At 45.3% G+C, this 27,880-nt stretch overlaps 1 protein-coding gene across 1 annotated transcript in view; it reads right to left on the reverse strand.

Annotated features, from left to right (window-relative positions):
* Window positions 1-27,880, reverse strand: part of ATP10A (ATPase phospholipid transporting 10A (putative)) — a 243,916-nt gene that overhangs the window by 57,389 nt on the left and 158,647 nt on the right. Inside the window, exons 12-15 of the mRNA XM_077482771.1 lie at window positions 24,944-25,070; window positions 17,064-17,248; window positions 10,781-11,105; window positions 10,081-10,157 (exon numbers count right to left, since the gene is read on the reverse strand). Of these exons, the coding sequence (XP_077338897.1) occupies window positions 10,081-10,157; window positions 10,781-11,105; window positions 17,064-17,248; window positions 24,944-25,070 (714 nt within the window). The remainder of the gene's footprint in view (window positions 1-10,080; window positions 10,158-10,780; window positions 11,106-17,063; window positions 17,249-24,943; window positions 25,071-27,880) is intronic.

Genomic DNA, 27,880 nt, shown 5'->3' on the forward strand with positions numbered 1-27,880 from the left:
AATATTTAAGTTTGTTTTTCAATTGAGTTATAGTCTATAGGTCACAATTAAAAAGGGAAAAAAGTTCTGAAATGATTTATTTTTGTCACTTTTGTTTACATCACAGAAACGTGACATTTTAACAGGGTGTGTCGTTTTTTATTATATCCACTGTATTTTAAAGACCTTGGTGCAGAATAGTGAGGTACATGGTCTGAGGGAGGTAAGCAATGCCAGCTTCCAAATTCTTCCTAGAAAATTTTTTCTTTCACAAGGAATAACTGCAAAGTGATTTACAAACAAAATAGGACATTTTTAATTTGTGTATGTTTTATGTGACCCTGAAAAAGAAATCGAAAGGGTTATTAGGGTAAGAGAGGAGTCAGAGGTATAGTAGAACAACTTGCCAGTATCAGCACTTCCCTGTACGCCTGTGTGGTAGAGTAGCGCGGCGGCGCATATGGGTGCACAATACAAAGGGCAAGCACATACGGCTGCGCAATACAACGCATCTGCGTGGGCACGTGCACGCCATAGCGTGCACAGCGCGAGATCCCTCTGGCAGGCCTGTAAAAGGCAGCTCTGCCCCTTGTTTAATTGCTGGTTTGTCATTTCAGCTTCCAGTGTTCCTGTTCCAAGTTCTATATACCTGTCCCTGCCTGTTGTGACGTGGATTGTCTTGACCTCCTCTGAATCTCTCTAGCACTTGACCCTCGGGTTGGTTAAGGACTTCTCTACTTGCCTGATCTCCGTGTTTGACCCCCGACCTGCTCAAAGGACTTCTCTATTGCTTGACCACTGTGTATGACCCCGGCTTGCCTAAGGACTTCTCCTCTGCTCGGACTCCTGTGTTTGACCCTCTGCCTCCTCATCAGACCCTTTTCCAGTCTCCATCTCCGGATCAAGCTGTTTGAGCCCCGCCCGGGCTTCTCATCGGTCCAGTATCACGTCTGCCCTGCACGGTTCTTCTCTCCGCCAGAAGATCTTCATGTAAGCTTCTTCTACCTACCCGTGCCCGATACCCTCTGTGCAACCTTCAGGGGTATAGCGCACGCAGCTGCAAGGGGAGCTGCTCTCAGCATCTAGGCCCTGGTGAGTACCTGACAAGTTAAAATGAACAATTACTGGGATTTTTTTTTTAACTTAATGCAGGAAATGGTAAAAATGACTTTAGATTCATTTTATCCACTTCAATACAGGGCACTTTCCCCCCTTCCTGCCCAAGCCAATTTTCAGCTTTCAGCGCAGTCGCTTTTAAATGACAATTGCGCGGTCATGCAACACTGTACCCAAACAAAATTTGTATAATTTTGTTCCCACAAATAGAGCTTTATTTTGGTGGTATTTAATGACCACTGTGGTTTTTATTTTTTTGCTAAAAAATAACATTTTGGAAGAAAAAAATAAAATAAAAAAAAGGTTGCTTGTTATAAAATGTTGTAAAGAAGATTTCTATTTAAATTGATGAGGCTGCCCTGACGGGCACTGATAAGGCACCACTGATGGGCACTTATATGCAGCACTGATAGGAGGTACCGATGGGCACTGATGGGTGGCAGCGATAGGTGGCACTGGCATGTATTACTGATGGCACTAATTGGCATAATTTATGGGCACTGATTGGCATCCTGGGTTTGATGGGAAGCTGTGCCACATTGGCTGAGTTAGAGAGATGAATGATCACATGGCCACCAACACTCAGTTATCGGTCAGCTCAGAGTAAACAGCAGCCACTGTCAGTCACTGCTCTTGGCTCTGCCTCTCCAGCGCTCACTGCAGCATCAGGCTGGAGATGTGGCGGGCACAGCTGGCTTTAGCTCTCAGTCACGTGCTGAGAGCCAGTGCCAGTTGTCAGACAGCTGGGTGGAGCCCACAATATCATCGGGATCCTTCCAGAGCTTGCAGCAGCTCTGCTGCCTCAGCCGACAGCAGGCACTAGCACGCTATAAAGGTGACTAGGGGTCACAGGAGAGAGACTTACCAGTAACTATTTTCAGTGGTCTTCCAAGACAGCCTCTAAAATATGGAGCTCCTTCCCCACGACAGGAAACTCATTTCCAGAATAGGCAATTAAAAGGGGTCCTCCAGGCTCACACTTCAGCATGAAAACCAAAAGGACAGGGAGAGGTTATCCAAAAACGTACCATCTAGGCTGAGACCACTGTTCGGAGGACCTTCTGCTCGAAAGCCTGAGCTTAACCTTTCAACAGGACCAACCGTGGTTGCAATTAAATGTTGAATGAAAAACTTGACCATGTGGCCACCTTACAAATTTACTGTGGGGGTAGCACTAGCTCTTTCTGTCCCAAGTGGCTGCTAAGGCCCTAGTAGAGTGTGCATTCAACCAGGCAGGAGAATCTGTATTCATACTATTGTAAAATTCCAAAATGGCCTGTCCGATACATTGTGCCACAGTTGATTAAGAGGCTCATTCAACTCTAGGTATACCTGCAAAGAGAACAAATAAAGCCTGTAAAGAACGAAAGTGTTTGGCTGCATCAAGGTAAGACAGTAAACCGCTTCTAACATCCAAGCCGCTGAACCCCCAGTCAGAGATTTAAACAGAAGGTAGGTAGAATAAGGTCTTGCGTTCTATGAAATGTTGACAATCTTTGGAAGAAAACCTGGATCTATCTTTAAGATAATCAAATATTCCTTGACTGTCAAAGAAACAAAAAAATAAAATAAAATAAAGGGCTCCTTGATAGACAGGGTTTGAAATTCACTTGTTCTGTAGTCAGAAGTAATGGCAATTAAGAACTGCCTCTGTGGCCAATGTGGGGATATTATCTGATAAAATCTGGAAATTAAGACTTCTGACCTCCACCTTAAAGTGCTCTGCTGACCCCACACAATTATCACCAATTTAAGGATTTTGTCTTTACTTCCTCTGACCTTGGGCGATCTCCTGTTGAAAATGTGCACCTCAAACCAAAGAGCTGGTATCTATAGTCACTCTTGGAAAGGGGCCATCTTCAAAGTAGACCTGTTGGCAGGTGCGTTTTGCTTTTCCACCACCAGAGAGCATTTCCTCTGGTCAGTAATAGACCAACCTGTCCAGAGAATCCTGATCCCCTCTCCAAATGTGCAAAAGAAAATTTTGCCATGAGGCCCAAGGCTGAAGGCTCAAATCCATGTTCTCCCAGAAACCAGCGGATTGCATTAAAGACATGATTTGAGTGGACTGAATATTACTCTTTAGCTGCGTATTTTAAAGATACTGTCAATGTCCTGTAATCTCAGTGGAGTTCGTGCTTCTGCCAAGACCTTGGAAAAAATTATTGGGGCTGAGAAAAGCCCAAAAGGCTCCGCACTGAAAACGATAAATTGTTGAGCTTCAAGGTCCAACATAAAAATCTCACAGTCATATCTTGGAATATGCATCCTGTATGTCCAGGGTTGCCATAAAGCAATCCAGCTGGAGAATAGCTCTGATTGCGAAGATAGATTCCATTTGAAATGTTTTATAATTGGTGGTCCTGTTCAAAAGTTTAAGGTTCAGAACAAGGTAAAATTTTCCCGAAGGCCTCTTTACGAAGAAGAGGTGAAACCCCCCCCCCCCCCTCTCTTCTTCTTGTTACTGGAATCAGGACATTTTGAGCTACTAAACTGCATACTAGAAGTGGAAGGGTTCTAGCTTTTTCTGCATCCTTTGGAAGCTTTGTCGCTAGGAATCTTGCTGGCAGTCAAACTCATATTTGTAGCCTTGTTCTAGACGATTTAGAATAAATATGTTGGAGATGATTAATTTCCACTGGGATATCATCCTAAACTTCCCCACACAGGAATTTACTCATAATTGCTGCTTGGGGGACTTACCAGGAGGTTTGAAGAAAATGCCAGATCTCCCTTTGCTCTCAAGTCCTGTCCAATGCTTTTTCAGTTTATAATCCTTGTCCTCTTGTTGCCATCAACGCTGGCATAGTGTTAAAAAAAAAACAAAAAACACACACCTCCTCTAAAAAGGTTTCTTCTGTTCTGAGAAGGCATTTTTTTTCTGTCTGCTGAATGCTCTAGAGTAGCTTCTAGGCCAGGCCCAAGAAGTAAATCACCTGAAAAGGGCAAATTACACAATCAACTTGGAAGCTGCATCTCCTGACCAAGCTTTGTAAAGATTAATTCACCAAGGTGAACGTTTTAACAGCCATCTTCACTGATTCTGCATCTTCCACGTGACCTACAGTTTTAGAATATAGGAAATGTACTTTGCAACTGATCTCTGGGCATACCTGCTACCAGATGGGCTTATAGTTGCAAAAGCCAAAATTACAGAAGGGCATTTAGATATGGATACTTGTTTCAAGCAACTGTGTTTTAAGTTGGAGAAAATCTGCTCTTTCAGGGTTCCCTCGTTCGTTAAAAAGGAATCAGATAACACACCATGTTCGAGGAAGGCTCCGGATTTTTTTCCCTTTGTAACTTCTGGTACATCTGATCATGTCTGGATAACAATCTTAGGCAGGCCATCCAAGGAGTGAATTTCTTTCCTGCAAACACAGGTTGCGGGGGAAGCCGCCCCCGCCGGGAGAAAACAGTGAATAATGCTAGTGGCTATAGCAACCGTGAGCAATAATCGCATGTAAAAACGTGGCATGTTGGTTGTACCCAAGTTGATCGATCAACTTGGTACATTCACCCTGTTTATTCATGGTTTGAATAGAACTGTGTATGGCCTTGCCTTATACTCTTGAATATCTAGTGTCATAAGTTACTTTTAGTAATTACTCCACCTTTTTTTAATCTGAAACCCACTTCAGAATTTTCCTTTTGATCCTGATCTTCTTCTGCCTGATCTGGACCTAGAGCAGGGCTTCTCAAGCAGGGTTCTGTGGAATCCTATGGGTTTCTTAAACATTCCTGGCCTTTCAAATAACCAACAGTGATTTTTAGCTATGACCACAAATAAGAAGCAGTTGTCACAGTGAGCATCGCATTAAGAGTTGTGGATAGAGAAATTTTTAGCAGGGGGTTCCCTGAGACCAGAACGTTTTTTCAAGGGTTCCTCTGTGTTGAGAAGGTTGATAAATGCCAATCCAGAGTAATCAGGATCACTTATTTTCCTTGAACACCTTTTCCTGCAAAACATTTTCTATAGCCGATGGCCCAGAAATAGGGGACTGTGGCATTGCAGGATGAGTAGCAGCTAAAGGGACTGTATTTCCTGACTACATGCGAGATAACAGATCTAAATGTATGAAAAGTGCTAACCTTCCTTTAACAAAAAACAACAACTTGTTACAAGCAGAAGCAGATTCATCCTCCAAAAGGCTCAGAATGCAGCTATGACACAGTGGCCTGGTCCATGTAGAACCCAATTTGACTGCACAACCATCACACTACTTCTTGGGTGTAATAATCTTGCCCTTATCAGCAACCATAGCCTACAGCAGAAGAAAACATGAGAGTCTAAGGCTTTGTGTACACAGGACGTTTTTACAACCTCTCCTGAACGATTTAACTTGACAGATAGTAACCCGCGTTTAAAATGTCTGTTTTGCCACGTTTAGCCGTGTTTGCGCTTAGAAGCGTTAAAAAAATAAAAAAAAATAAAAAATTTCCCTTAAAAATATCCAAAAATTAAAAACGCCTGTAAACGAAACATGGCTAAATGCGGGTTACCGCATTTAGAGGGGTTTGGCACTTGAAATGCCTGTAAATTCAGCTTCTGAACCCTTTTTTTGCGTTCCAAAAAAAAAAGACTCTAAACGCAACTGCCTAGAAACTACCCTGTGTACATGTACTGATAAGAGAACAGAGGAGAGTTCAGGAGCAGTTGAAAAATAAATGCCCAACTGCCCCTTAAACGTCCGTTTACCAGCAGCAGTATACATGAGGCCTAAGCCAACTTCCTAAACAACCACCATCAGTGCCAAGCCAGCAAAGAATCCACTGCCACAAGACCCCTGGCTACTGCCAAAAAAGGAGAACACACAAGAATAAGGGCAAACAGCCATACAAACCATTACCTGTGTGGAGCTGGTAACATTTTCCCGAAGGCCTCTTGACGAAGACGTGAATAAAAACCCTGTCTCTTTTTCTTCACTTGTTACTGGAATCAGGACATTTTGAGCTACTAAACTGCCTACTAGAAGTGGAAGGGCTCTAGCTTTTTCTGCATCCTTTGGAAGCTTTGTCGCTAGGAATCTTGCTGGCAGTCAAACTCAAATTTGTAGCCTTGTTCTAGACAATTTAGAATAAATGTTGGAGATGATTCATTTCCACTGGGAGAGGGATCATCCTAAACTTCCCCACACAGGAATTTACTCATTGCTGCTTGGGGGTCTTACCAGGTGGTTTGAAGAAAATGCCAGATCTCCCTTTGCTCTCAAGTCCTGGGGGGGGGGGACAGTACACCTCCTACCTATACAGAGGAGGGACAATGGCCAAAAGAAGGTGAGGGGAGCCATCAGAATAACCGCAATATACTTCCATGGATTTCACCTGTTACATAATCTCCTCCCCTAAATTAGAATTTAAAAACATTGCAAGGCAATGCATCTACTACTCTGGACAGGGAAACACAAAAACTGAACTGCGCGACTGGGGAATGACCTTTTAAAGCCTAATTTGGCAACATGTCAGAATAGAACAAGTTCCCCCACAAAACTGGGTTTTTAGGCAGCAAAAAAAAAAAACAGTACTAACGCATGTCAAAATAATATAAAAAGTATTTTAATATTTGGTAAAAAACATGAGCTCTACCTGAGCAGTTTAAAAGCAGACTCTTATATACAGAGTACAACGATATCCATGGGCGTACATTAACAGATATAACTATAAATTACACTGTATATTATAATAACAGTAAAAATATATATAATTCTAACGCATTTCAACCCCCTGGGGGGTCTTCTTCAGAGAAATGGTGGTCCAAAGATGTACTTCCAAAGAGATAAAGTGAGTTGTGATATTTTTGATGGAGTTCCCCCATAAGGTGGTGCCTCGATTTCCTTCACATATCTGGAATGTTACCCGATCCATGTCTACCGCCAGGATACCAAGGGGAAAGGAGGTAGCGTCAGAGAACCAATGGCGTGGCTCACGAGAGGTCACACAAATACCACACCCCCCATAAACATAGGGAGTGGGTGCAGATATGGGCAACCGGATAATGTGGTAAGTCACACCTGGATTATTAGGCTTGATCAAAAGTGATCCGAGTGGGAGAGGAAAGGACTGCGACCAAAACAGGCGCAGTCACTAATTCGTATTAGGTAGAGTCACCAAATCATCTGACAAGTGGAAGTTTTGGCAACATGTTTTCTGTCCTGGAGAGGAGCTCCATATCTCAGAGGCTGTCCGGGAAGATGACGGGGAAAAGTAATTGCACTCCTGTGACCCAGAACAGAAGTATGGACAAAAAAAAAAAAAAAAGCGTTGCACTCACACAAAAACCATTGTCTGACCCACTGCAACACCGAATGGCATGGGACTGTAAAAATCACAGCTGGGTGCCAGTAAGAGCCCCTTCACATGAGCAGACTTGTGCCCATTTACACTTCTGGGTCAGCTCAGACATGCTAAAAAAATAAAATGGAGGCCGACTGTGTCCTCTTCTGTTAGGGTGGACCGGATGAGAGGTAGCTGGGTGTAAATGGACCATGGAGTCTGTTTACACCTGAGCACACAGACCTGTCATCTGCCTCTCTCTGCTCCAATAAGCAGGGGATCAGTGGGCAGAGCCCCTGCTGATCGGAACAGAAGGTGCCTGCGTCAAAGGGCCCCATTATGAATTTGTGAAGCAAGTCCAAACTGCAATTTTCTCTGAATGGTACATCATAGGCTATATCACACAAATGCCATTTCTGGGAGACGTATACAATTCTCTTTGGGTGAAGTTCTGTTTTAGTACTAGACATATTAAAGACTATTTCAAGTAGGAGCTTACAAGTTATGTTATGTTAAGATGTGACTGTGATAGCTTTATACCATATGAATAACTAAATCGTATTTACACTTTTTTATTTTAAAATCAAGAAAGCTATTATAGCAGTAGAAATCTTTCAAACTGGAAGCAATCGGTAGAAAAACATATCTTGCATTCAGTAATGCAGACTATAAAATTACATAAAACCTTAGGAGAAGTAGGGTCAAAGCTCATTTGGCCCTACTTCTCCTGTGGGTCATGGGAGTGCATTCCGCACTCCTGTGACCTGTATTCAGTCAGCGGGCTAACTCTCACTGTCGGCTGACATCACGCAACTGGTCTGGGCTGTGGAAAGATCCCAACTTTAATGATGTTGGGATGCATCCAGAAGCCTGGACTGGAAGTTGTCTCAGCCTCTCAGTGCACCTCTGAAAGCCCGAGCTAGTCGCTTCTGCCCCCTCCACAGCCAAGTACTCCAGTGAGCGCTGGAGGGCTAGAGCACAGAGCGATGACCGACGGCCACTGCTCTGCGCTCAGAGAGGATCTGAGAATTGAGCAATCAGCAGTCTTGATGGCTCAGTTTCCAGTCTAGAGGCAGCAAGGCATATGTAGCATCGGGCTGATGCCAGATCTGTCCCCTGCTGCCTATAGACCAAGAACAAAGCAATCTAGGCAAGTATAAAAGGTTTATTTTTTGGTTTCTCATACTTCTTTTAACATTTAAGAAAATGCAACCAAAAAAACAACATACCTGCAAAAAAGGGAGAGCAACGGGCGGGACTTTAAATGAGGCACAGGGAAGCAAGAAAGTCCGATTAGATAAAAAACGGGTTTTAATAAGTTCAAATAGTCATATATTGCACATATTTTTACACATAATCATAAATTAATATTTAGAATTTCATCAAAATATACATTCCAACAAGGACTTGATAGTACATACATGAGAATCTTCACATAAAATAAATATCAGTTATCTATGGATATGTGAATCAAAGATGGAACGTTCATTCTTTGTTAAAAGATGTGTATACAACATGGGAGTTGACAGCTCTACGCGTTTCGTGACCTTTTTATCACTCATCAGGAGCAGAACCATGAAGGTAGCCTATGGATAAAGAAAACAACCATATTTGGAAATATCTAGGGAAAAAGCTGGACAAATATACAATGTGGAGAAACCCACATGTATCCTTGATCCATAAATTTGCATATATACCTGCGCAGAGGTGGTGCAGGACACCGGTAGTCAGGCCAAGCCATAGATGCCACAGACCGGGGTTTTTTTTTATTATATTATTTTATGATTATTATTCATTTTTTCTTCCATATTCATTTTCATTCTCCTTTTTTATTTTCATTCCTTTCCCCTTTCTTTTCTCAACACCACTTATTCTCCCCACATTCCCTTGTCACATTTAGATTTTTTGATTGATTCACTTTTAGATGTTCCATCAGCACCCATCACTCCATTTTCAAACACTGAATCTGTGTCTCATCCTACACTTGGACCTGCTTGGGTTGCCATTCGTGCGTTTGGTTGTCGCTTTGATCCTACCCCCTCAACCCCAGTCTGTGGCATCTATGGCTTGGCCTGACTACCGGTGTCCTGCACCACCTCTGCGCAGGTATATATGCAAATTTATGGATCAAGGATACATGTGGGTTTCTCCACATTGTATATTTGTCCAGCTTTTTCCCTAGATATTTCCAAATATGGTTGTTTTCTTTATCCATAGGCTACCTTCATGGTTCTGCTCCTGATGAGTGATAAAAAGGTCACGAAACGCGTAGAGCCGTCAACTCCCATGTTGTATACACATCTTTTAACAAAGAATGAACGTTCCATCTTTGATTCATTCCGATTTTTGTCTTTATTTATTTTTAGGTGACACTTCAGAGTGCCACATATCCATAGATAACTGATATTTATTTTATGTGAAGATTCTCATGTATGTACTATCAAGTCCTTGTATATTTTGATGAAATTCTAAATATTAATTTATGATTATGTGTAAAAATATGTGCAATATATGACTATTTGAACTTATTAAAACCCGTTTTTTATCTAATCGGACTTTCTTGCTTCCCTGTGCCTCATTTAAAGTCCCGCCCGTTGCTCTCCCTTTTTTTCTAGAATTGAACCCGGGATGGAGGAGGGGTTTTGAACGGCCCCTACATATACCTCATTTAAAGTCACAAACATTGTTGCTCCCCATTTTTAAATAACATACCTGCATTCCTTCCTGCCCAGAAATTCCAACACCAACATCTGCCACCTGAATCATGCTAACATCATTGGTTCCATCTCCTGTAAAATACACAATATATTATATCAAGAAAAAAAAAAAAAAAAAAAGGATGGTATTAAACCAAAAACCAAATAGTTAGTATATTGCAGCTTACCAGTCATTAGATGTGGTAGCTGTATTAAGCTGGCTATAGACAGATCGAAATGATTCAATTTCAGCAGGAACCAGGCCGAATTTTGATCTATGGGCAGGCTGGTTGTACTGAAGTCTATCCATTGATTGACTCCAGTACAATCAGCCTCTTTTTTTTTTTTTGCCGATTAGTGGCGGTGGTGATCACATTATGCTGGTGGGGAAGACATTATTTAGAACTGCTAATTGTTAAGGAAGGTAGCGTTTTCAAACTCTTTGAACAATCCGCTATTCACTGGTTAAGGACATTGACAGGTTCTTGCTTCTTAACAACCAGCATCTTTGTGACCCAAAAATGCACCTAAACACACATCCTGGCTGAGTTTTTTGTTAACCAATGCGCACCAATGATCGTTCGTTTGACAAGCTGAACAACCACAAGACTCCACAGTAGTGGCTACTGTTTGAAAAAACTGAAGGCCAAGCAACATCTATATACGTGGTATAAATGAAAGAGAAAAAGAAAAGAAAAGCAAAGCAAACAGCTTACCTACTGATAATGTCATAGCTTTGAGTTTGTCCCGAACAAGTTTCACCACCATACTCTTCTGAAGGGGTGTAGAGCGACAGCAGAGCACAGAACGGCATTGCCGAGCAAGTGAAATAAATGTATCTGCTTGGGTTACATCTAGTGCAAAGGCTAGCGTTTTGCCATCAATCACCAGACCAAGATTCTGTTTTGTCAGTGAAGACCATTGGTGTTTATTTCGACCGAAAGAAAATTCAACTCCCCCAGCAGCTTGTTTTGTTGACTCATTAGAAGTCTTGGACTCTACATAGTGCAAACACTGTTTGAGCAAAGCAGCACAAGCTTCCTAAAAATGGAAAGAAGGGACAACAATTAATGACATTTTAGGAAGCAAAATAAATACTTTTAAGTAGTCTAGTATAAAAAATAAGATGGTGTATACAATTCTTTTTATTATAATATATATATTTCATAATATTAAACAGTATTATATACACCATTTTATTTTAAAAAAATAAAATAAAAATATATTATATATACACAGTGCCTTGCGAAAGTATTCGGCCCCCTTGAACTTTTCAACCTTTTGCCACATTTCAGGCTTCAAACATAAAGATATAAAATTTAAATTTAAATTTTTTGTGAAGAATCACCAACAAGTGGGACACAATTGTGAAGTGGAACGAAATCTATTGGATTTTTGAAACTTTAACTAATAAAAAAAAATTAAAAAAGTGGGGAGTGCAAAATTATTCGGCCCCCTTGCGTTAATACTTTGTAGAGCCACCTTTTGCTGCGATTACAGCTGCAAGTCACTTGGGGTATGTTTCTATCAGTTTTGCACATCGAGAGACTGAAATTCTTGCCCATTGTTCCTTGCAAAACAGCTCGAGCTCAGTGAGGTTGGATGGAGAGTGTTTGTGAACAGCAGTTTTCAGCTCTTTCCACAGATTCTCGATTGGATTCAGGTCTGGACTTTGACTTGGCCATTATAACACCTGGATACGTTTGTGAACCATTCCTTTGTAGATTTTGCTGTATGTTTGGGATCATTGTCTTGTTGGAAGATAAATCTCCGTCCCAGTTTCAGGTCTTTTGCAGACTCCAACAGTTTTTCATCCAGAATGGTCCTGCATTTGGCTGCATCCATCTTCCCCTCAATTTTAACCATCTTCCCTGTCCCTGCTGAAGATGCTGCCACCACCATGTTTGACAGTGGGGATGGTGTGTTGAGGGTGATGAGCTGTGTTGCTTTTACGCCAAACATATAGTTTTGCATTGTGGGCAAAAAGTTCGATTTTGGTTTCATCTGACCAGAGCACCTTCTTCCACATGTTTGGTGTGTCTCCCAGGTGGCTTGTGGCAAACTTTAGACAAGACTTTTTATGGATATCTTTGAGAAATGGCTTTCTTCTTGCCACTCTTCCATCAAGGCCAGATTTGTGCAGTGTACGACTGATTGTTGTCCTATGGACAGACTCTCCCACCTCAGCTGTAGTTCTCTGCAGTTCATCCAGAGTGATCATGGGCCTCTTGGCTGCATCTCTGATCAGTCTTCTCCTTGTCTGAGCTGAAAGTTTAGAGGGACGGCCAGGTATTGGTAGATTTGCAGTGGTCTGATACTCTGTTTCAAAATGATCGCTTGGCACAGTGCTCCTTGGGATGTTTAAAGCTTGGAAAATCTTTTTGTATCCAAATCCAGCTTTAAACTTCTCCACAACAGTATTACGGACCTGCCTGGTGTGTTCCTTGGTCTTCATGATGCTCTCTGCGCTTTCAACAGAATCCTCAGACTATCACAGAGCAGGTGCATTTATACAGAGACTTGATTACACACAAGTGGATTCTATTTATCACCATCAGTCATTTAGGACAACATTGGATCATTCAGAGATCCTCGCTGAACTTCTGGAGTGAGTTTGCTGCACTGAAAGTAAAGGGGCCGAATAATTTTGCACGCACCACTTTTCAGTTTTTTTATTTGCTAAAAAAAGTCTAAATTATCCAATAGATTTCGTTCCACTTCACAATTGTGTCCCACTTGTTGGTGATTCTTCACAAAAAATTAAAATTTTATATCTTTATGTTTGAAGCCTGAAATGTGGCAAAAGGTTGAAAAGTTCAAGGGGGCCGAATACTTTCGCAAGGCACTGTGTGTGTGTGTATGTATATAATATATATATATATATATATATATATATATATATATATATATATATATATATATATATATATATATATATATATATATATATATAATCATACTCCTGTCTGAAGGGTTCTAAAAAAGACATCCTGTGGTTAAAATACTTACACCAGGGGGGCGTGGCCAGGCTATGGAGAAGTGAGGACGCGCTTTCCCTCAGCTGCTCTCCCGAAGCAGCTATCATCAGCTTCCACAGGGAATTTACGAGCCACACATGCTACAAATCATGCCCCAATGGCAGTGGGCAGTCTCAGAGCACCCGCAGGCAGACCGGACACGGCAGGGGCCACTAGATACCTACTTCCTGGAGACCCGTCGGCCCACGAAGGGAGAATCCAAGATGCCGGCGGTAAAGAAGGCCGCAAAACAACAACATGCTGCCCCAGCCCCATCTCCGATCCCATCGCCGCGATTGGTGAGTAACTCGGCACCCCTGCTTCCCCAGGCTCGGTGTCCTCACTCAATCGCGACTCTGAGCCCACAGATTTGATGGGAGACAGTGATCTCAAGCGCCACATCTGGTCTCTCCCTACTAGGGAGGACCTGGAGCATTTTTCTGCCCGGATTGAGAAGGCATTTACTCAGAACATTGCTCAATTGAAAGCGGATACCACGCACTAGAGACCCTGGAGCAATGTTTCAATGACACTCTGCCCCATATTGCCAGGCTGCAGGAGAAATGTGCTGCACAAGACTACAAACTGGAGGCTCTGATCGCCCAGCTGGATGATTACGAGAATCGCAGCAGGAGGGCTAATATTCGTATCCACGACTTGCCAGAGGCAACTGCGCCAAGGGACATCATCCCCTCCTTAGCTGGAGTGTTCAGGGAAATTCTGGGTCTGCTCGACAGTGCACAGACAGAAATTGACCGTACGCACAGAGCCCTGAAGCCACCATCGCAGGACACTGAAGCCCCTCAGGACATTATATGCAAGCTTCACAAGTACACCTTGAAGGAACACATAATGCAGAAAATGAGGAACAAACCATTACTTTGACGGCGCAAAGCTTTTTTTCTACCAAGACTTCTCCAGGCGCACCATTATGGAGCGCAGAGCCCTGCGCCCCTTACGTATCATTGGGGGTTCACCTTTAGCCTGCAAGTGTCGCAAGAAGGGCACCAAGTCACGCTGCACAACAAGGATGACCTACCACATTTCCTTTCTACCCTGCAGCTTGGTGATGTGGACTTTCCGGATTGGCGTGGAAACTTAGACATGGCTGCTGTATCCCTTCCCCAGCAATGGCAGACAGCGAGAGGCAAGGGTCGCTCCAGGGGCAATAGACGCCGTGCACAAAGTACCTCCTCAGGCCAGCTCCCCGCAAGAGACCGACGGTCCCTCTCTTATACTGGCTCAGACTGACTCTTGTGCCTTTTCTTTTTGAAGCCTGGGCTGATTTTAGCCAGTTGACTTTGACACGGGAAGCCGTGCTTTTGGACTTGGTCTCTACTGAGATGGGACAGCCGCTGCCTTCTTTTAATCTCAGACATGCTTATGCCATTGGAGCGGAGACTCCAGGGCATAATTCCCTAGCATCCCCCAGATGGCTTATTAGCACCCTGTAGGGGAAGGTGTGTTCTTAGATTCTCCGATGCTGGCTTCTGATCCCCCAGCAGGCTTATCCACACTTGTTTATCCTCTATGGGACAGTGGACTGGAACCCCAGCCCTCCCTCGTGCTAGCGGGGGGCACGGTGCCTGGTTCACAGAATTACTTAGGAGCGGGTGGGTTAGATCCCCCCTGCTGTGTTACTTTGATGATCATATTAATGTTTTGTGTCTTTTCCTTTATGTATTTCTCTCTCTCCCTTTCCTGCACATTTGGGATCTGTGGTGATCCTCTGGTCTGACAGTCTACTTGGATCTCCATGACATCTGTTAAGGTAATAGCCTACAATGTTAGGGGTCTCCAAACAAAAAGGAGTAAACTGTGGTTAGAGCTGAAGAGGCTGGGGACTCGGGTGCTATTTCTGCAGGAGACACATTTTACCCCTCAATCCACACCTAAATTGCCCACACATTTATTTAGCCAATGGTTCCCCAGTACCTCCATGGTGCCTAAGGCTAAAGGTACAGCCATTGCGATACACAAATCATGCCCCTTTCATCCGATGGCACACTTTTCGGACCCCTTGGGGAGGTTTGTCCTTCTGAAGGGCCAGGATCACATTTACTTTTGAAAACGTATACACCCCCAACTCTGGCCAGCTTGCCTTCTCGGACTCGTTTCTGGAGCGCCTGTCTGGATTTAGGGAGGGCCACCTGATCCTGGGGGGAGACTTTAATGTTAGCCCGGATCCTGCCCTCGACCCGTGAGCACTCGACCCACTCGTACGCTTTCCTCAAGCGCTTTTGTAAAACCCTCCAATCTAACCTCCTGTTCGATAGTTGGCGAGTATTGTTGCCCTCGAAGCGAGATTACAGTTATTACTCTAAAGTCCACGATGTGTCCACTCGAATTGACCTCATCTTTGTGGATCGGTTTACTCTTGAGCTACTTTAAATACTACCAGGGACGTGAGTGAGGGGACACTTTGGGAGGGGCATAAAGCCGTGATTAGGGGCGAGCGAATCTCACAGGGGGCTTGGTGCAAAAAGTCGAGGCAGGCTGACTTCCGAAGGGTCTTGGATGCCCTTCAACAGGCGGATCTCCGCCATAAGGGCGTTAGAGACGCGGAGGCTCTGCGGAGGGTAGTAGAGCTTAGAGAACTTTTCTCACGCTTGCTGGACAGCACAATCTGCAGGCAGTTCCGCTACCTTTCCCATAAATATTATGAGCACGGTAATAAGTGCAGTAGGATGCTGGCCAGGGCCCTACGGAAACGTCGGGCTCTCGCCCATGTCCACAAACTCCAATCTGCCTCTAGGGGCGTGGTCTCCCGATCTTCGGAGATAGCCTCCCTGTTCCGCGACTATTATGCAGACCTCTATACACTAGATTCGGGTAAGCCGCATGCAACCCTGGACTCCCCACTTTGTCGGAGGAGCAGAGGTTGGCACAGGAATCCCCTGTCACGTCCTCGGAAGTCGAGGCGGTAGTAATTGTAGTCATTGCCCAACGGGAAGAGCCCTGGCCCTGATGGTTACACAAAGGCATACTATAGTAAGTACCTTCCCCTGCTTATAGGGCCAATGTGCAGCTAAGGGAAACTCGATCCCCTCTGAGGCCCTGCTAGCCCATATTACAGTTCTCCCAAAGGTAGTTAAGGACCCTACCTTGGTCCAGAGTTATCGCCCAATATCGCTACTGAATGTGAACGTTAAAATTTTGGCCAATCGCCTAAAACACCTGGTCCCAAACATCGTATACCCAGACCAAAACGGGCTCTGTTGTGGGCCGAGAGGCCCGGATAACTCCCTTAGGGCTATACACCTGGTCCATTGGGCTCGTTCCCACTCAGACCAGAACCCTTACCTTGTCCTCAACAGACGCGGAAAAGGCCTTTGACACCCGCCAACAATGGGGCACTATTCCTCCACCTAATCACATGTGCTATGTCGTTTTATTTAGACTAAAAACAATATAAGCTGACTCAAGACCTAAAGGCTCAAATATTGATATTTGAGTCCTACTGATATAAGTCAATATATGAACCAAAAAAATAAAACCTAAACCACAAAGAAAAAAAAAATAAAGAAAAAAAATGTACACACCAAGCCTAATGCATTATTTACTCCCACTGATGCTTGGGCATTTACTGCTCCTACTGGCCACAGTCTGGGTCCCACAGACTGAAGCACAGTAAACTGACCCTTTGATTAGATAATCTAGAGACCCCTTGTCTAAGGTAAACACAGGGTATTAATGCTAGGTAAATACAAATCACTGTACATAAGGACATATGTCTTACTTCCAAAGCTAGTTATAAATTGGGGTGGTTGCCATTCTTGTATAGCTGGTTCAGATTTTGCCAGATGAGATGCACTGCTGTTGTGACCCTTGCCTGCAGCTACCACACACCTGCAACTAAAAGAATCAGCAGCACAGGACAGGTGGAGGCATTTTTAAGGCTTACTGGTCATCACTTATTTATATTTTAACTACTTTTAGACCTATAATGTTAGACAGTCCTCCAGACACAAGTAATTCATACCATAGATTCTGCATTTAATGTGATGATGTCATCATCGTGATCCAGAAGCTTGCAAGAAAATCCAATATTTACAGCGGTTTCCTGCTTGTCTCCAGTCAGAACCCAGATTTGCATTCCAGCTTTGCGCAGCCTAGTAATCGTCTCTGGAACACCTTCCTGTAAGCGGTCTTCTATACCTGTAGCACCTGAAAACAGAGATGCAAATTGATAATTTCACATATCAAAAGAACCACTTTCTGCCCAGCCTAGAGCAAAATGACAGGCAGACAGGACTTTCGTCGATCTGAGTCCTCCCAGATCATGCCTGGGGTGATTTGTGATTTTCCGGGGGTGTGCGACGGATCAGCAAATGACTAATCAGTGTACCGGCCTGCTGCCAGTACTTTGTGATAGCTGTGACCAGTCACAGCAGATCACACAATTGTAAACAATAAATGGCTTCCTTCCTTTCATGCCCTTTATTGTGCACAATTGTGTTTGGTCACAGCGATAACATGGTATAGGCAGGCCCAATCACAGCCCATCTGTACCATGTAATTAGCTGTGGCTAATCACAACAAAAAACACACAATGTATCAATTTAATTCAGTAAAAAATAGGATTTTTTGTACTCACCATAAAATCCTTTTCTCTGTAATTCACCGACCGACACAGCTCCTCTCTGTAACTAAATGGGTTATATAGCCTGCCATTAGGAGAAACTAGGCAAAATTGTTACACAATACACAGAACTTTAATCCTGCCCCGTGCCATCAACCCTCCTCCCAGCAGCTTCAGTACATCAACAAGCAGTAAAACGTAGAAAAAAGGAGGGGTGCGTGCTGTGTCGGTGGGTGAATTACAGAGAAAAGGATTTTACGGTGAGTGCAAAAAAAACTATTTTCTCTTATATTCACAGACCGACACAGCTCCTCTCTAACTAAATGGGACGTCCCCAAGCAGTGCCAAACGAGGGGTGGGAAAAAAACAGCATAAAAAAAAACTTCAACCACCGTGGCAAGTGGGAACTAGTGAAACTAAACCCACACAAAAACAGCAGTATGTGGAAAAACTCCACCATATAACCGGTTATACTCAACAGGAGCGAAACCCCAAGACCGCAACAATGCAGAGGTAATGCAACACAGCATTAACAAAACAGTACTGCGTTTTTATGAAAAACCAGGAAAAAAACTCAATTGCAACTACACGGCCGCCTGCAAAACTTTGCGGCCGAAACCAGCATCAGCCGATGCACTGACGTCTACCTTGTAGAACTTGGTAAACGTATGGACAGTTGACCAGGTCGCCGCCTTACACACCTGAGCGTCAGACACTTGGTGTCAGAAGGCCCAAGACGTTCCGATTGGTCTTGTAGAGTGGGCTGTGACTGGAAAGGGAGGCACCTGCCCCTTCAAGGTGTAGGCTTGGACTACAATCTGTCTGATCCACCTGGAAATGGTGGCCGACGAGACCGCCATGCCCTTCTTAGGACCAGCCACCGAAACAAACAGTGAGTCCGACTTCCGAAAGGAAGCTGTGGCAGACAAGTACACCTTCAGAGCCCTAACCACATCTAGAGCGTGAAGGGCCACCTCCTTGGGGTACTTTGGCTTAGGACACAATGATGGCAATACAATGTCCTCATTGATATAAAAAGCCGAAACCACCTTAGGTAGAAAGGACGGTTGCGGACGCAACACCACCTTATCCCTGTGGATGACCAGATAAGGCGACTTGCAGGACAAGGCCACCAGTTCCGAAACCCTCCTGACCGATGTGATGGTCACTAGAAAGACCACCTTCTGTGAAAGGGTCAGCAGAGGAATCTCCCTCTCAAACGGCGGCCTCTGAAGCGCCAACACCAGGTTCAAATCCCACGGAGGTAACGGAGGACACACCAGAGGGACTACATGTCGCACCCCCTGCACAAAGGTACTCACTAATGAGTGAGATGCCAGGGGTCACTGGAAAAAGACAGCCAGAGCTGAAATTTGCCCCTTGATGGCGCTCAACGCCAACCTCTGGTCTTCACCTTGCTGAAGAAACAGCAGGATCCTGGATATAGAGAAGGAGCATGGATGCCACCCCTTCTCACACATGGAGATATAAGCCTTCCAAGTACGATGGTTTATCTTCCTGGAAGATTTCCGCGCCCTCAGCATAGGTGGAATCACTGAGTCCGACAGGCCGTTAAAGCAAGCGATGGTAGAGCAGGGTGAAACATTGGACCTTGAGATAAGAGGTCCTCCCTCAACGGCAGTCGCCAGGGAGCGTCTGCCACCAGGCGCACCAGGTCTGCGTACCAGGCCCGCTGAGGCCAATCTGGGGCAATCAGGATTACTGGAATCCCCTCAGCTTCCACCCTGCAAAGCAGATGTGGCAAGAGTTTCAGTGGAGGAAAGGTGTAGATCAGCTGGTACTGATCCCACGGAGCCATCAGCGCGTCTGACGTGTCTGCCCACGGATCTCTAGTCCTGGACACAAATCTCGGTACCTTCCGATTGAGTCGGGAGGCCACATCCTCAGGCACAGCAGCCTGAACAACTCCGGATGCAATGCCCATTCTCCTGGATCCAGCATCTGTCGGCTCAGATAGTCCGCCTGCCAATTCTCCACCCCTGGGATGTAAATGGCCGACAGGGCCGGTACATGTCGCTCAGCCCACCGAAGTATGTGAGCGACCTCCTGAGCAGCAGCTGAGCTTCTTGTGCCTCCTTGGTGATTTATGTACGCCACAGCCGTGGCGTTGTCTGACTGTATTCTGATCAGACGCCCTTGGAGGGTCATCGACCACGTGTTGAGGCACAGCCTGATCGCTCTCAATTCAAGCAGATTGATAGGCAACTTGGATTTTTCCGTCGACCAGAGGCCCTGAGCTGACTGAATCCCCATCACTTCAACCCCAGCCGGATAGATTGGCGTCCGTAGTGATCACCGTCCATTTCAGAGGAAGGAACGACTTCCAGGACTGAATCACCGGGGACCTCAACCACCAAATCAGGGAGTCCCTAACTGGCTGGCTCACCTGGATCTGCCGATCCAGGTACAATGGAGATTTGTCCCATTTTGTCAAGATCTCCTTCTGCAGGACTCTGGTGTGAAAACTGGGCATAAGGTACAGCCTCAAAGGGAGGCTATCATGAGCCCCAGCACCCACATGCAAAAGCAGAGCGGTGACCACTTGCGGTTCATCAGTTGTTTGACCGCATATCTAAGAGTCAGCAATTTGTCTGAGGGGAGAAAAACCCTAGCTTCCCTGGAGTCCAACAGCAACCCCCGGTACTCCAGACACTGAGTTGGTACAACCACCGACTTCTTTAGGTTCAACAGCCACCCAAATTTTTGCAGGGACTGCAAGATGATTGCCACATCCTCCTCCAATTCTGAGGCAGAAGAACCTCTCAGGAGGAGATCGTCTAGGTAACCCACGATCTCAACAACGCCAATACTGGAGCCAGAACTTTGGTAAAGACTCAGGGGGCTGATGCCAGGCCAAAAGGAAGAGCCACAAACTGGTAGTGGGCTTCCCCGACTGCCAAACGCAGAAACTTTTGATGTGGGTATGTGCAGGTAGGCATCCTGAATATCCAAGGACGCCAGGAAGTCCCCCTGATGGAGTGCAGCGACTACTGAGCGAACCGATTACATTCTGAACCTCTGTACTTTTACAAAGTGATGGAGGGCTTTTAGGACCAATATTGGACGTACCCCTTCCTTTTTGGGAACCACAGATTTGTTTGGCGGCCAAGAGAGAAACTATCTTGTAGCCTGCGGAAATCAGATCGCAGGCCCATTGGTCTGATAACCAGGAGGTCCACCGGGCTGCAAATTCCTGAAGACGACCCCTCCCGAGACATGGGTGGGGGCAAACCTTCATGTGGTAGCACTTTTGTTCGCAGGCTTGTTAGGCTTGCGGTTCCAGGGACGCTTCTGACCGTCCGTGGCCGTCCTGTCGGGCTGGGGGCGTTTTGCCGAAGCACCAGGCGGACAAAAAAGCCACTTGTGAGCGGAAAAAGAGGGCCCTTGCCTGCGGCGTGGCTCCTTAGCCTTCCTGGACTGTGGGGAGTAGTGTACTCTTACCACCCGTGGCATTTTTAGTGATGTCATCCAACGAGGCTCCAAAGAGCCGTTCGCCAAGGAAGAGAAGATAAGTCAGGGCTTTCTTGGATGCCTGGTCAGCAGACCAGCATTTCAGCCAAATGAGGTGCCTCAGTACCACGGCTGACACTGAGGCCCTGGATAACAGAGGGAGAGTATCCAGGGCCGTGTCACAAACATATTTAAGGCCATGAACTAGTTGGTCTGCTAGCTCTACGTAGACTGGGGAGGTGTTCTGCTCTCCCAATTCGCAGTGCAAAAGTTTTGTGGTTACTTTATCTAACCTTGACACTGGGGGGCCCACGACCGGAGAAGGCTTTCCTCAAAGGGGTAACGCTGCGCCATATTTTTGGGGACCTAAAAGGTCAGTTGCGGGCGACCCCATTCCCTGTAGATGAATGTCAAAATAAGTCAAATACGGGAACACCTTAGGAGAACGTGCTGGCTTGCGGGACCCAAAAGGGACCGGTACATCAGCAGAGGAATCCGCTGGCTCCTGAATCTTCAGGGTATCACGCACAGCTGTGATAAGTGCTCCAACAAGCGCCTTGTCGTGCCGGACCCGGACGGGGAATCATCCTCACTGTCCGAATGGTCCTGGTTAGCCACGTCTGATAGGTCAGAGCAGGGATCTCCAGCCGCAGCAGGGCACAAGTCTGCATCAGAGCTCTCCCCAGAGGATGGGGGGGGGGGCAGTGCCCTTTCCTGCCACGTGCCGCCTCTATCTTAGCAACATAGGAGTCAAGGACCGCCGTCAAGGTGTCCATGCGCACCGCGCTAACTGCAAGTGACCCGGTTGCTATAGCCTGAATTTCAGGGGGAAGAAACACCAGTTCCTGAAGCCATGCTGACACTAGCCTGTCTGCCACCTGCAAGGGTACTTAGGACAGTGAAGGTCCCACCCTCCTGCTGCCACCGCGTAGGGGGGGGGGGGGTACTTAGTGCTAGACTAACCACCCTGGGGCGTTCTGCGATAGCCACAGCAGTACCTGTAGAGCCTAGGAGGATCCCAGTTGCAGAGAGGAAAAAACTGTCAGCAGCAGCAGCTCCAACCAGTGGTGCAACGATCTTCAGAGCAGCTTCAGCGTTCAGCAAAGAGCCATCCAGCGTCCTGTACACACAGTGGATACAGGAAGCAGCAAGTGAAAGCACATGTAATGTTGCCACAAAAGGGCAGCGGTGAAAAAAGCGCTCAGGCTTTAAGAAAATGTCCGCCAATGTAATCAATAGGGATCCTAGAAAATGGCTGCTGAAGCTCACCAGGGGAATTTATAACTTTCCCAAATCCAAGATGGCCGCCGGAACGGCGCCATGCGGTGACAGAGCAAAAAATAAAAACGTGCTGCCTGCCAACAGTCAGAACAACCTCCACAACCTTGTTTTGGGACCCCCAGACCTGGACCAGGACTAAGGCCAGCCGCACAAAGCACCCACAGGTGAGAAATCACGACTCACACACACACTGCCGCAGCGCATGCAGACACCCCCCTCAGCGGGGGAAAGAGGGATGATAGGGACTTGGGAGAGAAGATAAGGAGGTGAGGTGGCCCCCGAATCGACCCACAGGGAATGCCCAGCTGCTTACCCCACCAAAGCAGGGAGAGCCGTACTTACCAGTCCTGAAGAGCTGGGAGACATTCCATCACATACCTACTCCTGCGCAGTTACAGGGTAGCTGTTGGCCTCTGTATACTGTGATCCAGACATCAGTAGCCCGGTCATATGTACACCCCGGAGCACTGAAGCTCACCGACCACCTCTGGAGCTGAGGCATGTCATGGCCTGCCGAGCCTTAGCTGCGGCCTGCTCCCGCTCGATGGCCGGACTGGGGAGACTATAAGGATATCATTAACCAGCCTGTCACCCAGCCGTCAGTTGATAGAAGATCTCAGGATCTTTCAAAAAGCAGCAAACCTGCAAAATATGGACCGAGAGGTCCGCAGGGTTTCCTAGGTCATTCTCCTTGCTAGGCAAAATAAAAACTGAAGCTGCTGGGAGCAGGAGGAGGGTTGATAGCATGGGGCAGGATTAAAGTTCTGTGTATTGTGTAACAATTTTGCCTAGTTTCTCCTAATGGCAGGCTATACAACCCATTTAGTTACAGAGAGGAGCTGTGTCGGTCGGTGAATATAAGAAATAATTTATTTTTACTGGTGAAATTCACAAACTATAAAACAATTGTGTTAAAAAAAGAAAAAAAAAACAAACTCATCACTACCCTAGAGTAGTACAATGTTACATGGTAACACTGTATTGCTCTGGTCACAGTGTGTTACATTAGAAAACTCACTAGTCAAACTCCTCGGTATCCCCCACACACATTTAATGATTACACTGTACCGCGACAGCACTGAAAGCTGAACACTGGCCTGGGCAGGAAGGGAGTTAACATACCCGGTATTGAAGTGGTCAACTGGCAGAAAGCCACAGAACCTACAGTTCTCCAATTTTTTTCTGATAGAGAGTCAAAAAATTAGATTTAACCTGTCATCTGTGTTAAATCGGAGCTTGCAGCTCACAAAGAAAACCGTGATAACATTCACAGCTCCAGGCAGTGCAAGAAAAAGATTACTGTTTTTAGAGAGTTTGGTTAGGTTTATGCTTCACACTCTTATTTTTTCTGTTCTAGGTATTCCATTTACACTTGTTAATATAGTTCTTTTGTTTTACACTGAATCTCGTAGGGAAGAATATCAGAAGGCTCACCCAACTACAAGCTGCCTGCAGGAAAACTACTGGGGAGTGGTTACAAGACCACTCACTTTGAACAAGGAGAGAGAGCAGCATGGATTGGTCAATTACTGGAAACTCCTACAGAGAGGCAAAGCTCCACTAGATTACGGCACAGCTCTGGAAGAACAAACACATCAAGATTCAAGTAAAGCCAGTCAGAGGGTTTGAATCCTGGCCGGTTTAGCAGGAACTGACCAAGAGTCGAACCATATATGGGCAAGGCTGAATGCATCCATGTACAAGCCTGTGGGATTTTACATATCATTTTTGCTAGCGGCTGTTATAGCTGCTAGCAATAATCACTGCTTGTGCCGCGGGAGGCATTCTCTCAACACTGACTCTGTTGATGAGGGAATCAAATGATTTTCTTTGCTGTAACTCGTGGTTGCAGGAAAGAAAGTCGCTCCATCTATGGCCGGCTTAAGAATACAAATGCCTCTTCTATTTGAACAATATTTGTTTATCTCGGTTCAGCAGGCAGAAAACACATCTTGGATTCTTTCATCTCATATAGCACAAGATACCCTGCCTCACAACAAGCCATACTTGACTAAAACAAGGACACACAGAGGCAACAGTGATTTATACTTTCAATTATACACTCACATCAAGGTAATGGCCAGGTCACTTTTGCTAGTGTCATAAATCTGAAACATTGTCAGTGTTTTATCAAGAGCATCTGCGCACATTAAACAGTTTTTCAGGCACCAGATGTTCATAATTAAACATGTTACCCGTTACTTAAGATTAGAAAAACATCCTTTCTGCTTAAAACGATCGCTAGTAATTACAACACCACAAACTGTACTGGCTATGCCATGACAACCTCAGGACAATTACCTCAACAGTATGGGTTAATAGTCCCATAGATATTACAGAAGCAAGCCAAGAAGAAGACACACTCCTATGGATTTAATTAGCAAATGTGGTTTGAGCTAACTGTAATCAAAATATCTTTTGCTGAAAAGGCTTCTTGAATATTATCAGCTAACTGGAAAAGTATGTAGCCATGGAGCATCGAGCAGCCTCCTCCTATTCTTCTGTGAAAGCAAGATTAATAAACTCACCCAGCAAATGTAGATTGGTCTCCAGACGGACCGCAGATTGGAACAGTAGCTCTTCACGGTTTTCTAATGAGGATTCTGCTTGTAAATGAAATTTCAGCCAACAAGAATACTCTTCTTTACTGAGAACCTAGAGCAGAAAGTCTCTTAAGAATGCGTTTTATTTATGGAGCTATAATCTTCAATGTAAACTGTACGTGCAGAATAGAATTTTCTGTTAGATATTGTTGAAAAAGGACAATGTGAACATAGATATTTACATTCTGTGATGTTCAAGTAAAAAACTTGCATTCAGACATTGAGAATGACGTTTGCCCTTGTAAAATGATGATAGTTTACAAGGCCCAGGCAAGTCATCACATTACTTACAAGAGTAGCAAATAAATGAGAAGCTGCCAACATCATGCCTCATTTTCACCATAACTGATGGCAAGTAACAAGCAGCCTCAAGTAAAAAGCCAGGCTTGACTGCTGAAAACAAGAAATCAAAGTAAGGGGTGCTCTCAGTGAGTGAGCCAACATGGATGTTGGATGCAAAGATTAATAAAAGGTTGAATTTTTTTATCAGATTGATTAGATAGATATCAGATGGTGTACAAAGCACAAAATTAGAAAGATGCAGTCTCAAATACAAAGCACTTAACTATCACTGCCACCAATCTACAGCATACAGAACTGCTTTCACCTAGCCAGGTCAGAATGCCTCGAGTCTCCTGATTAGCTATGATAAGCAGTTGAAAAGCCCCCCACTCTACAGACAGAGATCCCCCCCCCCTTCGATTCCGCCTGTTTCTTTCCCCACCTCCTGCAGCAGGGGAGACTGCAGGAGAAGTAGCAAGTGCCCTGAGAGGAGGATCCAGAGATGGGTCAGTGTGGGCAAACCGCTTTGTTTTGTCTCTCCTGTGCCCACGGATTCCCCTGCTGCTCTTGTGCATGACTGTCATATATACTGATCCCTTGTCAGTCTGAATGAACACCAAAGTGATCAGTGTTCATAACCCAGCATTTGATATATAAATAGAGGCAGCAAACATGAAGAGTCATATACATGTTTACCATCTCTTTTGTGAAAGAACAGGAAGCGCACTGTACAGAGCACGTCCTGTTCAAGTGTTACGAAACGCAGATGTGGCTGCGATAAAGATTAAGGGCTCCTTCACACGGACGTGTGTGTACGGAGCACCGCTCTTGCTCAGCGGGGGATCACTCCGTCGATCCCCACTGAGCAGGAAGATGACAGGTCTGTCTCTGCACACTGTGCAGGGATGGACCTGTCAAGAGTGCTGCTCTTCCCTATGGGGGATCGGATTCCTTAGACAGATGGAAAGTACGTTTTTCCTCAGTCACACCTTTTCGGATCGGAGCGGGTCAGATGTCAGCAGACATGTCACCGCTGACATCTGACGCTCCATAGAGGTCTATTGAGCGTCCATTCAGGGCCGCCTAAAAAAACTGACAGGCGGACCTGAACGGACAGTCCGTGTGAAAGAGGCCTTAGAAATCTTTCTCTATTTAATATGTGAAATTTGAGGGGCTGGTCAGACCCTTGATATTTCACTAAAGTCCCTTACCTAGTAAAAAAAAGAAAAAAGTATACTTGTTTTACTTTTACATAATAAAAAAAAGAAACCATTCTATAGTCGCATCAATGTGATGCAGGAAGGTGCCAAAAGCACACAAACTGGTGGTGTTGTGTTTTGGTGCCATTCACAGTGCAGTGCCCACAACACTTAACACTGCATTTTTAAAATGAAAGTATATGCACCCTTCTAGTGTGATTTATGTGCATTTCAATCACTGCACATACAATTTAAAGTTGGGTTTCCCTAAACCACATAATAAAAAGCATCAATGTGCACCAGCTGGTGTGCATTATGTGCATGCGTTGCAGTGTGTTACAACACAACACATCACAGTGCTTATTTAAAATTTTTCAAATCACATTAATTGTTATGCGCAGCAGCTTATTGCAACATGCGTAATGCGCTGCATTGTCATAAAATGTGTCCCTGGATCATTTTATCAAGGCACACAATCACTGCGGATCGAACCTACCACAACAAACACATAAGTGTGCCCATCTCATGCATGTCAGATTTTGGCGCCCTCAGGCCTTTAAAAAGGATGACTGGCACAGACATTGCTAACTGGTCTTCAGATTCCTGCTCCCCAATCCATTGGTTTTCGAATGAACACCTTTTATCGACCCGGCTTGCCCTTGGATACCTCTTGCCGAGCTCTGACCTTGGATTGTTCACAGATCATCTTTTGTCTTCTGTCTTGTATATGACCACGGCTTGCCCAACTATGACTCCGATACTGGATCTGCTGACCACTGGCTTCGTGACCTCTGCTACCCTCCCCGACTACACTTCTGCTGTGCCCTGTCTGCTGTGATCCACCTTGGTGCCTACCTGCTTTATGCAGCCCACAGTACTACCTACAGTACTCACATGTTGCTCCAGTCTGCTGCACTTACCAATGCAACCTGCTTCCTGCTGTGTGCAGTCTTCACCCTCATCAGCTCTCCCGAGTCTTACCGCTCACCTCATATGGTGTTCACCTGCAGAGAGAGAGCTCCACACCACCATCCATCTGTGGCACAGCTGGCAATCCCTGCTTCTTTGGGCTTCACATTCCCTGTTACCACCTTCAGGGACACCAAGCACTCAGCCGCAAGGCATCAGGATCAGGTACATGACAGGGGCCGTCGTGCGTGCTCACTGCCTGTGTCCATAAGAGATACAGGAGTGCAGCTCTGCCCTTCCCCCTAGCTCCCTCATTGGCTGTGATTAACAGTAGCGGGAGCCGATGGTTCTCACTGCTGTACCTCAGCCAATGAGGAGGGAGAAAGCCGCTGCTCTTGTGGAGATTGCTGAATCGAGATGGGGCTCAGGTAAGTATTGTGGGGGTTGCACACTTTTTTTTCCTTCATGCATA

The sequence above is a fragment of the Lithobates pipiens genome, unplaced genomic scaffold, assembly GCF_037356315.1.
Source record: "Lithobates pipiens isolate NorthernLeopardFrog02 unplaced genomic scaffold, aLitPip1_a1.2 Scaffold_16, whole genome shotgun sequence".
Taxonomy (NCBI): Eukaryota; Metazoa; Chordata; class Amphibia; order Anura; family Ranidae; genus Lithobates; species Lithobates pipiens.